General features: G+C 62.3%; 1 protein-coding gene across 3 annotated transcripts in view; it reads left to right on the top strand.

Moving 5' to 3' along the window:
• Positions 1–3,129: 3,129 nt before the first annotated feature.
• The window catches only part of ARID3A (AT-rich interaction domain 3A), a 36,108-nt gene continuing 22,986 nt past the window's right edge, over positions 3,130–16,251 (top strand). The window contains exons 1-3 of one of the 3 annotated variants that reach the window (XM_081233115.1): positions 3,130–3,177; positions 6,659–7,316; positions 8,320–8,638. In XM_081233115.1, the coding sequence (XP_081089241.1) occupies positions 6,928–7,316; positions 8,320–8,638 (708 nt within the window). In that variant the 5' untranslated portion in view covers positions 3,130–3,177; positions 6,659–6,927. Of the gene's footprint in view, positions 3,178–3,268; positions 3,345–3,381; positions 3,507–6,658; positions 7,317–8,319; positions 8,639–16,251 lie in introns of those variants that run through there. The other 2 variants (XM_081233114.1, XM_081233113.1) reach the window with 2 other exon arrangements.

The raw sequence follows: 16,251 nt of genomic DNA, 5'->3' as shown, positions 1-16,251 counted from the left end.
ACTTTAGACTGGATTCATGACTATCTATTCCTTATAATTATACTCGCTTTTCTCTTTTTACTTTAAAAGAAGTTATAATTACATTTTCATAGACCCCGGTTCACAGGGACAAGGAAACCTGGAGGCCAGTCGGGGTTCTGGGATTTGGGGCTGGGCCCAGCATCCCCTTCAGGTCTTTCTTCTTCTTTCCTTTTTTTTTGAGATTGAGATGGTGAATAGTTAACTTGCCCTCCACCTCTGTGTAGATAGACTCCAAAAATACCATGGGATGAGGGAGGACAGAAGGGAACCCATGAATTTATTCATTCAACCAACATTTATGTGTCAGGCCCAACCTCAGGATTGAAGATGCAACCAGCCGTGATCAAGGCTAAGGAGGTTAAACAACTGCAGCTGTTTTGAACAGAAGAGCCTGGGTGAAGATAAAACAGGGTGATGTGAGGTTCCAGTTTGAATGAAAAGGCACAGCTGGGGAAGGGTGGTCCAGGCAGGGGAACGGCCAGGGCAAAGGCCCAGAAGCAGAAATATGTTTCAGGGGGAATATATGCGGGAAGGAGGGCAGTTTGTGATCTGGGCGAATTTTTATTTTATTTTATTTTATTTATTTATTTTTGGCTGCATTGGGTCTTCGTTGCTGCGTGCAGGCTTTTTTTCTCTAGTTCCGGTGGGCGGGGGCGAGCGGGGGCTACTCTTTGTTGCGATGCACAGGCTTCTCATTGCGGTAGCTTCTCTTGTTGTGGAGCACACGGGTTCTAGGTGTGGGGGCTTCAGTAGCTGTGGCTCACAGGCTCAGTAGTTGTGGCTCGCGGGCTCTAGAGCGCAGGCTCAGTAGTTGTGGCGCATGGGCTTAGTTGCTCCGTGGCATGTGGGATCTTCCCGGACCAGGGATCGAACCCCTGTCCCCTGCATTAGCAGTCGGATTCTTAACCATTGCGCCACCAGGGAAGTCCCAGAACTTTTAAAAAGATGCTGCACCCACCAGCCTGAATGGAGGGCAGGAGGAGTGACTGTCTGAGGGGCTAAGTGAGAATCAGGCTGGTTTTTACAGGACCCCCACAAGCTGGTCTGGCCAGGAAACCTTAGAGGGCTGGGGGTCGCTGTACCCATTTCCCAGCTTGAGAAACAGAGACCAGAGCAGGGTTTGTACTAACCTAAAATCACACAGCCAGGACCCAGGTGCAACCCAGGCCTTCTGCCCGTCCCTGGTAGAGCCAGCAAATCTGGTATCAATTCCCAGCTCCCTGCTGGGCTAAAAATAGGACCCCCTTCACTAGAGGCAGCTGGGAATCCTGCAGCTCCTCACCCTTCCGGGCCAGGCACCTCTGGGAAGTTGCACCCAGCTACTTAGAGACAGCCACTTCCCTCTGGAAAATGGGGGACAGAGTGGCACACTTCCTGCCCTTCGGGAGACCCCTCCCTGCCCCCTTCCCTTTGACCAGAGGGGAATGTCATCCTCAAAACCACTGTAGGAGGAATAAATTTAAATTGGCCCATTTTAGAGAGGGGGAAACTGAGACACAGGGAGGCCCAGGCACCTGCCCGGGTGGGGGAGGGGTTGCATTCTGAGGTTTGGCTCTTTGGTGGAGAGGGGGCTTTCCTGCACATTGGAACTGATCTGGGGCCTGGCCCTTAAAGGGTGGCTTCCCTCTTCCAGCTCACCTGGGTCTCCAAACTCTCCCCTCTCCTCGGGCAGGGCAGTCAGTTGCCCCTCTGGTGGCAGGGGTGGGGCAGGCAGCTTGGGTTGGCGGTTTAATAGCCTCTAGGTGGAGGCCTCCCTGCCACCTGCTGTCATTAGGCTACGGGCAGCCCAGGGGCTGGAAGGCTGGGTTAGTGAAAGGGGCAGGCAGAACTCTGGCCTTGGGCTGGGGGTGGCTCCCTTGCACCATCCCATGGGCTTGGGAATTTCCCAGAGAGCGGATGGGGGGGGTGGGTGATGTCCAGAGGGGGACTACCCACAGAAGATGGCAATGCTGTGCGTTGTGTGTGTGTGTGTGGGGGCTGCACACAACCCCCCCACCAAAGATCAGGGACTCTGGCCCCTCCCTGTGAGGGCCCTCTGGGTGGCCCCGCCGGCCCTCCAATGCTCCCATTTGGCTCTTATCTGAGCTGGAGCCTGGGCCCCTGCGATTAGCTCACAGGCGCGGCCTCAGGGGCTCACACCTCCCACCTGAGTCCACAACCCCAAGCCCACCTCCCCCAACCGACTCTGGGCCTCAGTTTCCCGCTCTCTGAAATGGGAACATTAAGAGTCTCTGCTACACAAAAATGTGAACCTCATGCCTTGGGCACATGGCCGCACAATCGAGCGCTCAAAACGTGAAAATTGTTGTTGAACTATTATTACCAAGAAGATAATCTTGTCTCTCCTCCTAGAAGGTGTGGGTAGTCAGGTTCCCAAGAGGCGATGGGAACCTCAGGTGGGGGTGGGAGGGTAGGGGTCAACAGGATTTCGCGAGGAGCCCTCCTAGGTATCTTGGACGCCCTTCCCCACCCCCACGCCTTTGACAGTGCGGTGCCCCCGCGCCTGGCAGCCCCCGCCCTCTCCCAGACCCCTCCCCAACCGTGTAGTGCCCCCATCGCAGGGCTCTGGCTCCCTCCCTCCGACCCCGCCCCGCTCTCTTTTCCCGTCGCCGCAGCTCCCTCCTTTCTTTATCAAGTCTCTAATCCCCATTTTAAAGACTTGGAAACCAAGGCACCACTCTTGGGGGGGTGAAGTCTCGAGTTGCTTAGTCTAAGGGGCGGGGGTGAAACTCTGAGCCCGGTAGGTCTATACTAGATGCTCGGTAAGTTGGGGAGGGGGCGGTCTTGGACCAGGCTAGCGTTCCCAAATCCCATCCAGACAGAGCCCCAACCTCCTCCCCTCCCTCTCCCCATGGGGCGCTCCCAGCCCCGCCTGCGCCCTCGGCATCATGTACGCTCGGGCCCGCGGCGCGCACTTTGCCCACTGTCCCTAGATAGGGGGCGGGGTATACCGCGTCCCTGTTCCCCTTCCCTTTTATTATTTATTATCATTTAAAGGGGCCGCGACCTAAAAATTTCCGTCCACTCTCTCCCCTTCCCCAGCACCCTGTGCTTGTCGAGCGTCATCGGACGAAGCGCGGGGGGCAAAGGGGCGTCCGGGAAGGCGGAGGAGACCCCTCCCCGCGTCCCGAGCCGCGGCGCTGAATCACCGGCGAGGTATTTGCATCTGAGAGCGATTTGTCACCCGGTGATTTGTCTGCGGGGCGGTGAGCGCGCCGGTGGGGGGGGGGGCGGGAGGGAAGGGGCGGGGGAGGCCGCGCGCGGGGAGACTTTTACCAATCGGGTCGGTGGGGGGTGTAGACGCGGACTCGGCTGGAGACTCGGTGAGTCGGCGCGCGGCACAAACCCGGCGGTGGCCGGGAGCCAACAGCGCGCAGCTCGCGGCCCGGGCCGGAGGCCAGGCGCGGCCGGGGCAGGGCCAGACGCCAGGCGTGGGGCATGCGCCCCCCGAGTGGGCCCTGCGCCCCCCGAGCGGACCCCGCTTGGTGAGGCTGGGGAAGGGGTGGGCCGGACTTTTAAATCGCGCGTTCGGTCCCTGGTGGGCGCCGCGCGCCCTGGAAGCCAATGAGGGGGGTCCCCAAAGTTGGTCAGGGACGTGGGTGGGGGTCCAGGGCCGGAAAGGCGATCCCAGTGGGTCGGAGTTGGTGTGGTTTTCTCTGCGACTCCCTTGGAGATCTCACCCCCTGCCATATTGTACGGGGGCGGGCGCGGGGGTGACCGGGGGTCGCGAGCGTGTGCGCCCCCTCCCAGCGGAAGGAAGTGGTCTCTATGCGCGCGCGGGGGGCTGTGGTCGGGGTTGTTTCATCTACTCCCGCTGGAATCGGTGTTTTATTCGGGAGCCCCGAGGGGAGTGGGAGCGCCGGGTGGGGAGGGCAGTTCCCTGGCGACCCTCCCCAGCCTGGATGGTTTATTTATAAAGCGTGAGCTCTGGGGCAGAAAGGGGCCCCTGGAGGGGACACCACGGGGCCAGCGGCCAGGGTGGGCTCGGCCCGGGCCCTGACTCTCTGGCGGGGATCCCCGGGAAAAGCGCCCCCTGCCCCGTTCATTGCCCCCCCCCAGACACAAAAGCCGGCGCAGGAAGCTCGGGGAGCGCGCGTTGGTCAATTCCAACGTTCCGCGGACCCCGGGCGGCCGGTTTGTCAATAATCTTCCGTTTTCAGTCGCCCGGCCCGGAGGGGTTGCCCCCCCCACCATGCAAATCGGCCGCTTTCCAAGAAGCCTTTGAAATCAGACTGGGGTTTCTGTCGTCTTATTTCTTCTCCCTTTTCGGTGTTTCTTTTCTCACTTCCTCCGGGCCGCCCCCTCCGGACTCTCCTAGCCCCCTCCCCAGCTTTCTGCCCCGCCCTCCCCCTCCTCTTCCCTTCGTGAAGTGAGGGCCCCCTTTCGCCACCCGTGGGCCCCAGCCTTGCACAACTCTTTAAATAACCGTGTTTTGCAAGCCCTGGGCCGAGCGGGTGACCTCTCTCTCCGGGAGGCATGGGGAGGGGAGGGTGTGGCCCCAGATCCCTCCCTGCCCCCCCCATCCAGGTCCCAAGGGCCACCCAGCACCCCCCATCCCCGCCCGGTCCCTGCCAGGGAATGCCTCTCCCCTAGGGTTGTCATAAAGTGGGGGTAGGGCCTGAGGACAAAGGGCTCTTGGGGGGGAGGGGTCTGGAGGGGGTGGGCGTCACCAGCTTAGGGTTAATGGCGGCCATGGGGGGGCCCAGGCTAGAGCCCAGGGGGGCTCCGGGGTTCCCACCTGCCCCCTCCACCAGCCCCAACGTGGAGGCCTGCCCTGCTCCCCTCCCCCACCTGTGGACCCGGAAGGGTCATTAAACCCAGCAGGCCTGTGTGTGGGGGGGTGGCTTGAGGGGGCGTGGCTTCCTCTGGCCTCTTCCTTCTGCCCCCCAAAGAGGGGGGGCGTTGCCCAGAGCGTTTCCGTGGGGAGGGGGGGCTCGTCTTGAAGTTGTCAAAGGTGGGGGAGGGGCAGCAGACCAGACTAGACACTGGTTGAGAAGTGTCCCCTCAGCACTTCTTGGGGCTGGTGTGGGGGGGGTGACCGCCTGTCCCCGGGGGGGTGGGGGCTGGGTGCTATCCTGCTGCCTCTAAGGACAGGCTATGCTGGTCATTCTCCAGCACTATGGTCTCTGAGAGGGTCTTTGTGCCCTGGGACCCCTGCCCCTGCTAGATACTGAGGCCCTTCGGGGACGGGTCCCTCCCGACTTTCCCACAGGGACCCCCCCACCTGCTCCCCCCACTGCCCTTTCACCCATCCTGCTGGAAGGCCCAGGCACTGGGGAGAGGGCCCCTCCCATGACTGGGGAGGCTGGGAGGGTCTACACTGCAAGACTCCCCTGGGCGGGGGGGTCAGGCTTCTCTTACCAGGTCACAGGAGGGGCCGGGAGGGCGGCCAGCCTGGTGACCCAGTGTCCGCCCGCTACCAGGAGCCTCTGGCCGCTGGACCCTCCTGTGTGTGGGCCCCCTTTGCCCCAGGAGCTGCTCCGGAGCCTTTGGGGATTCATTTGTTGGTTGGAGTGGCTCCTGGACCCTCCCGTGTTCCTATGATGTACCATCTGGGGTGTCACTGCCGGGCCTGTTGGGTTCTGCCTAGTCTGTTTTATTGGCGGCCTGGGCGGGTGGGGGTGTGGGGTGTGGCCTGGGCTTGGGTGAGTGGGGCTTGGGTGGGACCTGCATCCTCCTGTCCTTGGTGGTGCCTAGCTGTGCCGGGCTCTGGGACATCTGTACCCAGAGCCCACCTGAGGCCCTGGCAAGGTGGGTTGGCAGTGGTCCGAAGGGACCCCGGGCTGGGGGCAGAGCGCATTGCCTTCTGGGACCTTGGCCCCACTTGGGGTCCCAAAGGGCAGGGGAACTCCCTGCAGAAGGCACATGGGGGCCGTGTGGGAGGCTCTGACATCACCCAGACCTGGGTTCAACTCCCAGCCTTGCCTGGAACCTGCTGTGTGTCCTCCAGCAGGGCAGCTCCGAGCCTCAGTTTTCCCCATCCGTAAAATGGGGACCATCCAGACTCCTTCCCTAAGTCCAGCGAGTGCCTGCTGTGCTCCCGCCTTTACCATCACACACTCGCTTCATCCCTGCTTGGGCGCAGCGAGGTGGGTGCCATTCGGGCACCATTTTGCAGATGGGGAAACTGAGGCCTAAAGAGACTGAGGTTTAGGGATGGGGTGAGAGCATGAGTGGGGAAGCTTTAGCCTGTATACAGCAGGTGCTCAATCTGGGTCGGCCGTTGTGCCTGTGAGATGCCCGGGGGCCCGAGCAGCACCTAGAACTCAGAACCGGAACCCAGAACCCCAGGACTCTGGTGGTCCTGGCTGTAGCCAATCAGAAGCCAGAAATGCCCTGTCCCCTTGTTTCTGTTTGTGAAGCTGTAATCCGAGGTCTTTCCCTGGGGTGCTGTTGTCCACTAAGTGTTTCTCTGTGGCCCAGACAGGTGGGGGACGACTCGAGGCCCTCGGGAGTCCAGTGCGGGGTGACACTTCTTCCCAGCCCTCTGGAGGGTGGACAGAGTGGGGGCAGGTGGGACAAACGTGCTCCTCCACCTCCAGGGAGGCCCCCAGGTTTGCACACTGATGGGCGTGGATGGAAAGGATTTTCCCAGAGGCCTCTGAGGTGGTCTGACGGTCTCTCCTGTCACCTCCAGGTTTCTGCAGACACGTGAATGAGCCAACCGCCAGCCGCCGCACCCCAGTGCCCAGTGTGAGAAGGAGGCGGCGTCGCCCGCCTGCCGCTGGCATGCCCCGCCAGCCCTGAGCCTGAGCCCGGCGGCCCCCGCCCCTGCCCCCCGCCACCCTGCACTGCCCCGGATCCCCCGCGGCCCCCACACTGCAGTGCGGACGGGCCCCCTCCCCCCAGGGGCCGCCCCCGCCGCCGCCCCGCCCTGGTGCCCGGGGCGGCCCGGCCCGCAGGGCCATGAAGCTGCAGGCCGTGATGGAGACGCTCCTGCAGCGGCAGCAGCGGGCACGCCAGGAGCTGGAGGCCCGACAGCCACCGCCGCCACCCCCCGAGCTTTCGGCCGGCCCCCCGGCCCGTGCCAGGGCCGCCCCGGACGAGGACAGGGAGCCCGAGAGCGCCCGGATGCAGCGGGCGCAGATGGCCGCGCTGGCCGCTATGCGAGCCGCCGCTGCCGGCCTCGGCCACGCTCCCAGCCCTGGCAGCTCTGAGGATGGGCCCCCCGGCTCAGAGGACGAGGACGTGGCCCCAGAGGGGGCACCAGGCTCTCCCCCCGCACCCGGCCGAGGCAGGGAGGCGGCTGGCCTCCCCGAAGGTGACAGCCACTTCGAGGGCTCCGACGATGACCTGTGAGTTGGGGTGTGTGGGCCCCCCATGCTGAGCGCTTGCCACGTGCCGGCGGCTCTTAGCCCTGGGGACACAGCCACAGAGGAAGGACAAAACCCCTGTCCTGCTGACTACCCAGGACATACCGTTCTTTAGAACTTCCCGGGGGACGGTGGACATTTCTTCACCTGCACCACCCAGGATCGGGACCACCCGTCTCAAAAGGCTGACAAATGCGAGAAGTGTGGTCAGTGCAGCTGGGATCTGCTTGTGTAGCTTTCTTTCATCTTAATTTAAATGGAGCTACTCACACGTGGCCAATGGTCCCCATCGCTTGGCGAGGCTGTACTAGATTTAGTGGTGGGGACAGATAATAGAGGCCGTAGCCCAGGTGCAACCTGCGCAGAATGAGCATCCATTGGCCCCCGGATGCATCTCCCCGGGGTCTGATGCAGGCCCTGAGCTGGGCACTGGCAAAACCCCGGTGGGATCCTTCTGGGAAGACGTTTAACGAGCAAAGCAGCAGGGCGATTGCAGGCTGTGATCGGAGTTGCCAAGAAAATAAAGCAGGGGTCTTGGGGAGCGGGGTGGCTGGGGCCGGGATCAGCTTCGGGCAATGGTGGGTGAAGGTCTCCCTGCGGAGGTGACAGCCTCTGGGAAGGGCAAGGGGGAGCGGGGAACAGCATGCCTGGCAGAGAGAACAGCCTCAGCAAAGGCCCCGAGGCAGGAACTGGGTTGACATTTTCAAGGCCCAGCAAGGAAGCCTGTGCAATGGAGGGGACGGGAGGGGAGACGGGGTTAGCAGGCGGGCAGGGGCTGGGGTTTATGCCAAAGGGGTACCTCTAGTTGCTCTGAGCTAATTGGGAACAAGGAGAGTAAAGCCCAGACCTAAGCTGGTCTCCTCATGGGCGCTCTTGGCAGCCAGAGCACGTGGGGCTGCTCACCCATGTCCAGACAGGGAAAATGAGGCAGGAGGCGGCGCGGGCCTCGCCCTCTCCCCTGACCCGCGCCCCGTGTCTGCCCCAGGAAGCCGAAGTGGGAGGAGGAAGAGGAGGAGCTGGAGGAAGATCTGGGGGACGAGGACGAGGACGAGGATGAGGACGAGGACTACGAGGACGAGGAGGGGCTCGGGCCCCCGGGCTCCGCCGGCCCGGGCCCTGCAGCCCTGTTCCCCCGCAAAGCCCAGCCGCTCCAGGCCTTCCGTGGCGACGGCGGGCCCCGGGCTCTGGGCGGCCAGGAGCGCCCGGGGGCTGGCCTGGCCCTCCCCGGAGGGGCTGCCCACGCGGTGCCCCAGCTGCAGCCGCCGGACCACGGGGACTGGACGTACGAGGAGCAGTTCAAGCAGGTGGGCCTCGCGTCCTGACGGGCTGTGGGCAGTTGCTGCCAGGGTCCTTCCGACCCGCCCCCGATGGTCAGGCGTTGTTCGCCTGCCGAGTGCTGGGCATCTCGTGGAAGCCACAGTGTGGGATTGTGTCCCGTGGGTGGGACGGGCTGGCCGGTAAATGCGTGGATGTGGGGACACGAGGGGGAAGTTCGGGGGGCTCCATCTGCACCAGAGGACAAGCAGAGAGATAGAGCAAGGAGAGGGTTCTGAGCAGAGGGACCGGCCCTGGGAAAGGCCGCGTGCCTGGACGAGGCTCCGTGGGGCTCATGGGTGTGGCCATCAGGGGGGCAGGGGCGTGGGCTCGGGGACGCAGGGCCAGAGGCCTTGTCCGTGGCGTCGAGTCTGGTCTGTTGAGCCTGTGGCTGTGGAGAGGGGGGTGAGCAGGGGGTGGCCACGTTGGTGTGGACGGCTGAGCAGCTCCTGGGGGCTCCGGAGGGGTGGGGAGGAAGCGGGCTGTCCTGGTGCCTTCCCCGCGGGCGGCCAGGGCAGAGGAAGTGGCCAGGCGGGGGATCCTTTGAAGTTGGGCCTCGCTGGGCTGGGCAGATGGAAACCAGATGGCGGCCGGGGCGGCCGACTGGGCTTGCATTCCAGCCTGAGGCCAGCTGGGCCCTGCCCCGACCTCCAAGAGTGGACGGTGGGGACCTAGCCTCCCAGGCCCAGCGCCTGAACCTCATCTGAGGCTATGGATGCGCCAGGAGCATGGGAGCCGGGAGGTGGCCGTGTATGGCCTTGGGGCACCCTCCCCCCGTGCTGGCTTCCAGAATGGGCAGTGGGACCCTCCTGGAAGGAGCATGAGGCCCAGCCTCCGTGTGGGAAAAGGGTGCTGGGACCCTGGCAACCCTCAGAAAGCTCAGATAAAGTACAGAACTGGAAACTGGATACACAGTGTGAGAAGAACAAGCCAGGGGCTGTGATGGGGGTGACGGGGCAGGTATAAAGGCAGAAGGGGACAGTGCCCGCGGGGTGGGCACAGCCAGGGCAGCGGCCCCGAGGCAGGAGGCCAGCCTGAGGAATGGGCAGGAAGGTTAATCCCCTGCCCAGGCATCTCGGGATGGGTGGGGCCGCCTGGCTTCCGGCTGCGTCCTGGCACGCGGGTGGCAGTGCCAAGGGGTGGGATGACAGCCAGCAGACGTCATCTCCTTAGGGCGTGGCTGGCCGCTCCCCACGCATGGCCCCGGCTGCCCCCTCCCGCCTGAAGGCTTTTCCTCTGCGTGTGGATCCCAGCCTGAGCCAGTGCCTGGGATCAGGGGTCCCCCCGACTGCTCCCTACCTCAGTTTCCCTCCTCTTCTTGAGGAGCTGCTTGTGGCTGGGTTGCTGTCTGTCTAGTTCTGCAGATAAGAAAACAGGGGCGAGGCATTGGGGGTGGGGGGCGGGTTTCCCAGAACTGAGCTTTTGACGTCCACTGGGGTCAAAATAGCACAAATGGGAACCTCATGGGCGAGTTATATTTATGGACTCACCGAATATTTGCCATCTGACTTGAGTCCAACCCTCAGGAACCCCCGGGCTGGGGGCCAGAGCCAGACACCTCCCACCCCCCGCCTCACAGGGTCACGGCCAAGCCAGAGGAAGGGACAAGGCCGCAGCCCCTGTGGGGTTGGGAGTCGACAGGTAGCCCTGGCCCCGCCCAGCAGCTTCTGCTGTGTGGCCCAACACTGGTCCAACACTGGCAGGAGATGGGGCTTGGGTGGCCAGGCGGAGTCCAGGGATCAGGTGTCCTGGCCACAAAGCCCCCTCGGCCCATCAAGAACAAAGGGCCTCCAGGGGCCATTGTCCCGCTGGTCTTTGGACACAATGATGATGTCTCGAGGACTCCCAGGGTCAGGGCACGGTTGGGGAAACTGAGGCCCAAGGGGCCCAGGGAACCCAGGTCACACAGTCAGTCTCACGCTTATGGAGCACCTACTGGATACACAGCTCCCCTGCTGGACTCAGAGAAGGTCCGTAAACAAATGGATAGGAAGGGGTGAGGAAACATGACCTGGCATCCAGCTGGGGATGTGGGGAGGCCTCTCGGGATGTGGCACTTGCTCCAAGCCTGGTCGGAGAAGGAGCTGGGCCCTCACACTGAGGGATGGTGGTGTGGCAGGCAGAGGAAACAGCCCGTGCAAAGGCCCCGGGGTAGGATGCAGCTTGGCTTGTGTGTGGAGGCCAGACGCCACCGCCTGGCTGGGCCCCGTGGGGGATGGAATTGGATTCCAAGACGGTGGGGGCTAAGGGAAGTTGTGGGCAGGCGGGGGGCTGCCCTGCAGCGCCAGGATCCTGTGCCTGCCTGTTTGTGGCAGGTCCAGCTGCCAGCACTGCCCTCCCACCCAGCTGGCCAGGCATCTGTGCGGCCAGTGTCAACAGTGGCCTGGGCCCAGCCAGCCCAGCAGATGTCGGGGGCTGTGTTGACTCTGGCGCCTGCCCCACCCCCTTCCTGGCACGTGGCAGCCGGGCCGGCCGGCCGCCTGCTTGGCACCATCACTGCCTCTTCCTCCCCGGTCTTGGCAGGGCCTAGGCCTGACTTCCGCCCGAAAACCCTCGACAGCCGTGAAATTCTGCCGCAGGCTACAGGGTCTGGGGGGCAGCCAGGCTGGGGAGGGGCCGGGAGCAGCAGGCTCAGGGCCACGGAATCTTTCCTTGAAAGCCTGGAACCTCGCTGCCATGGGGCCCCAGGGACTCATGCTGATGGAGGCCAGCACTGGCTGGGATCGTAGTGTGTCATGGGGAGCAAATAGGATCTCAGCCTGCTGCCATCAGGTATGGCATCCTGGTGAAATCCTGGTGGTTTCCTGTTACCAGCAGGGCTGTGCCATCATGGGATTTTAAGCAAGCAGAGTCTTAACTGCAGATCTTCAGCCACTTAAGGATTTGAATCTTTAGTCTCAATGACTGAAACGCTGGGGTTTTTATTAACAGCTTTGTTGACTTAAGATTCACCTAGCACATAATTCACCTACTGAAAGCACGATTTGGTGGTTTTTCGTACATTCACGGGGTTGTGCAGTCAATTTTAGAACATTTTCACCACCTCAAAAAGAAACCTTTTAAAATGTACCCTTTAGCTCTTACCCCCACCCCCTCTTCCAGCCCCGGACAGATAGGAACCCGCTCTCTGACTCTGTGGATCTCCCTGTTCTGGACGTTTCCCATCCGTGGAATCACACCCTGTGTGTCCTTCTGTGTCTGGCTTCTCTCCCTGAGCATCGTGTTCTGGGGGTACGTCCATATGGTAGCGAGTGTCAGTGCTTCTTTCCTTTTTGTGGCTGAGTGATATTCCATTATACGCATGTATATCCTGTACTTTATTTACCCCTTCGTCCACCGATGGACACTGGGTCGTTTCTCCCTTTGGCTGCTCTGAATGTGCGTGTACAAGTTTGTGCGTGAACGCGTGCTTTCGGTTCTCGCGGACACGTACCTAGGAGTGGAGGTGCTGCGTCACGTGGTAAGTCTGTGTTTGACCTTCTGAGGAGCTGCTGTTGTTCACGGCGGCTGCTCCATTTTGCATCCCCACCAGCCACACGAAGCTTCCAGTTTCTCCATGTCCTCGCCGATGCTTGTGGTTATGACTTTGATTCCAGCCGTCCTGGTGGGGTGGTGTGCAATCTCACTGTGGTTCTGATTTGCATTAAAGGTCTGGATCTTTATTTTCCCTCCTCTCAAGGTCGTGTCTGCTCCCAACTTGTAAATGAGCTCAGAGGTATAGAGATGACGGTTCTAGCTGGTGTTTGTCACCCAACTATGCGCAGGCGGCAGCTGGAGCGTCTCGCGTGTGTCTCACGTACCTTCACTTCATGGTGAGGCGGGGGGCACTGCATTTGCCCCGTCGTGCGGTAGTGGAAGCTGAGGCACAGACCCGTCGCGCAGCTTTGCCCACGGTCACACGGGGGAGGTGTCAGAGCTGGGATTTGGCCCCAGGGTGTACTGGAGGAGTGGACAGATAGTGAGGGGCAGGGGGCAAGCCCCCTTGGCTGCAGGTTTCGGGGGAGCCCGGGTGGCCCTCTGAGCCTCGGTCTCCTAGTCTGAAATGGAGGCGGTTGGTCCAGGGCCCAACAGCAGGGTGTCAGGACCCAGTGCCTGGACACACAGGCCCCCAGGCAGGAAAGGCCTCTCGGGGCTGCTGAGGCCTTGCTGTGGACCCCGCCCGTCCCCTCTCCCCTCCCTTGGCCTCCTGGGGCCTGTTGAATTCCCGTGGGTGTCCTCCTCCACCCCAGCGTGTGTGGCCCCGGAAATGGGTTCAGGCAACTTGGGGTGAAGCCCTGGGCCTCAGATGCATCCTCAGCAAGAGACTGGGGTCACATTTTGGGTTTTTTTTTCTGCTCCTTTCACCTCACTTTGATTTTCTAAATTATGGAAGGTACACGTATATACATTTTTAAAGTCCTTTTTTGATGCCAGAAGTGACACTTGACACCATTCCTGTGGGGGATAAAAAGGGAAGGATTCCGCTGAGGCCTGAGGCCTGCCAGCCCCCTCTGTGACCTAGCTGGCAGCAGCTACGGTTTTCCCAGGCCCTTCTCTGTCCATTTACACAGAAATGTGATGCGTAAGGTATCGAAGTGTGGTCTCTTGGGGGGCTGCCAGGATCTGCCAAACGCTGAGCTGGACGTACTGCTTTTCTCATTTTTTCTCATCATTTTCACTCTGCATCTGTCTGTTTGATCAGAGTGTTTCAAGTAGCCGGGTTCTTTTCAGCTGTTAGAGGTTCCCTTGTGGAGCTGACACCAACACGCTGGTCTGTTTTCCTGTTTCCCTGTTGTAAACAACACTGCAGTGAACATCTCTGGGCTCGTGAGAGTTGCTTGGGGCTGAATGGGGTGGGGTTAGGGAGCAGGAATTGCCGGGACTCTGGGAAGAGGTGGCAGATGGTTTCTTCATCCTACCTGGGAGCCCCCAGAGGCTGGGGGCCCAGAGAGGGACACACGCACTTCAGCCCTGAAGAGTCAGGGCTGGGCTAGAGGGAAGGCTGCCCAGAGGAATGGGCTTTGGAGCTGGCGCTTTGCAGGACATGTAAGAGTTGGCCAGGTGGAGAGAGAAGGGTTAGGGCCTGCATCTTGGAACGGCGTGGCTGGAACGTAAAGTGGGAGGGGTAGGGGTCGGCAGACATTAGGGCAAAGCAAAGGTGGGCTCAGAGGGGGGCCTTAGCATGGTTTAGTGCTGGGGGAGGGAGAGGGATGCTGGGAGAACCCTTCTGGGCTCCACAGTCCAGGCAGGAGTGGAAGAGGCCAGCGCTACAGCCGGTCCTGTGGGACCAGAGAGGAGGAGGAGGAGAATTTTTTGGTGGAGTGTGTTCTGGGCACAGGCTGGAGGTCAGGCACTGGCTTCTGAGCCCAATGACGTTGAGTCGGTTTGCTTGGGGCAGCGTGGGCTGGGCCCAGGCCCATGGGTCCTGCAGGCCAGCTCTGGCGCCGGGCGTCTTCCTGGGGTGCCGGGGTCCCTGGGCCCCGTGCTGGGGGCGGGACCGGTGCCAGGAAACCCCCTGGGAGCCCAGCCCTGCCCGCCTGGGACAGCGCCCACCTCATCAAAGCCACTGCGGCTGCTGGCGTGGAGCCAGATGGGCCGTGGCGGGCGCGGGGAGGATGCCGCCTGCAGCCCTGGCACCGTGCCCCCACCCGTGCCAGCCCTGGGAACCACACTGACTCAGCCGGAAGAGCCCTATCTGGCCCCGGCGCCGCCGCCCGGCTGCCTGGTCACCGCCGAGGGGTCACTGCTGCTGTGGCCTGGCCCCCCATGCCCACCGCTGCTCCCCACCCCGGTGGCCACTGCCAAGCGCCTGGCCCCTCCCCACGCTTTCTAATGACACACATGGGGCTGGAGGACGTGGTGCCCGGCGGGCGTGGGGCGCATGTGGGGTCCAGCCCGCTGACGTGGGCGAGCGCGTGTGCATGGGGATGTGGTGGCTGCGTGGGGTCCCTGTGGGCTGGGGGTTCCCGTCTCGAGGGACCCCGTGTGTGTTGGGGTCTGTGTTTGCAGAGCCGGGGCTCTGGGGGCATCTTGAGACCCCCCTGTGGTGTCCGTGACCATGCGTTTGCTGGCGTGGCTCTCCCGTGTGTCTGTGTGCACGGTCTGGGGCCACGTGGACCCGTCTGCAGTGTCTTGTGTGTGTAGCTGCCACCTCAGGCGTCTGCTTGTGTGTCCCCGTGTCTGGAGTGTTTGTGTATGTCTGCATGCACCCCCATGCGACTTGGCCCTGGCCTGTGTGGATGTGTTGTGAGTGTGTCCTGGGGTCTGGGTGGCTGAGCTTGTGTATCCGTGTGTGTCGATCCCAGCGCTGTGCCTGGTCCACATGTCTGTACAGTGGATGACAGGTGACCCTTTCCCGTGGCTGTTCTGTGTGCATGTGGCTGTATGCTTGTGGGTCTGCAAGCACACACGTGTGTGTGTGCACGTGTGCCCTTGTGTGAGCCTTACGTGCCCCCCCGCCGGCCCCGCTGGCCCCGTGTCTCGGGAATCTTGAGCGTGTGGTGGGGCCCATTAACCGTTAGCCAGAAAGTCACGTTGCCCCAGTCAGTGGCTTGAATCGGCGGCCCGGGCACAGGTCAGCCGCCCGCGCCCGTCCGCGTGGCTTCCCAAGCCGCCTTGCTGACGCAGCCTCAGGGAGCCGCGAGGTGTGACCAGGGCCTCAGAGGCTGCAGGGGGTCCCACCGCCAGATTACATCCCTTCCTCCCCTCACGTGCTGTGTGATCTTGGACAGGGGTGCGCTCTCTCTGATCCAGAGGTGCAGTCGGGGGATGCTGGGCAGGGCTCACCTGCTCTGTGCCTCAGTTTCCCCACCTGACACAAAGACCCTTCAACCCTCCGAGCCTTCTGATCTTGAGCCAGCACCCCCTGTGGTGACTAGGAGGGGCATCCCAGGCCCTCTGGAAGGCCCAGCGACCCCGTTTGCAGACGCCGTCCACTGCTCCGGGAGGGGCCGGGGGCAGCTGGGGTTGTGGGCTGTGGGTGGGCACACGTGGGGGCGGGGCCGGCCCGCCCTCCTCTGCTCGCCCAGTTGCACTCAGCCAGAGGACAATTGGGGGTCACGGGGTTAAACGGTAACCAATCTGCCTATTGAAGGCCCCAGCTCGGGACGCAGCCTTGCCCCTTGTCAGGGCCGGCGGGGATCTCGTGGGGCTGAGGGGTGTGGCGGGCACAGAGTCAGCACCGCCTGCCACCACCCCCGCCTTCCAGACAACGAGCAAGGAACAGATGAAACCCTAATTCCAGGAAGAAACCTATTGGGGGGCACAAATGGGCACGTCTGCCCAAAATCTCAGAACGGGGACCTTGTCTGGAAATAGGGTCTTTGCAGGTGTGATGCAGTTAAGGTGAGGCCATAGTGGAGGAGGGTGACCAGTGCCCTTAGAAAAAGAGGAGGGACACACAGAGACAGAAAATGGCCGTGTGACGTTGGCGGCAGAGACTGGGGTGATGCAGCCACAAGCCCCGAGGCCCCCAGGAGCTGGACGAGGAAGGGAGGACCCTCCCCCGAGCCTCTGGAGGGAGCGCAGCCCCGCCTCACCTGGATTCTGGACGTCTGGGCTCCAGAGCCGCGTAAGAACAAATCCCTGTGCCAAGCCCCCCCAGCCTGTTGCCACTCCAGGAAAT

This window comes from Mesoplodon bidens (genome assembly GCF_964165515.1).
Source record: "Mesoplodon bidens genome assembly, chromosome: 4".
NCBI lineage: Eukaryota > Metazoa > Chordata > Mammalia > Artiodactyla > Ziphiidae > Mesoplodon > Mesoplodon bidens.
This window is presented reverse-complemented; position numbering and strand designations above follow the sequence as displayed.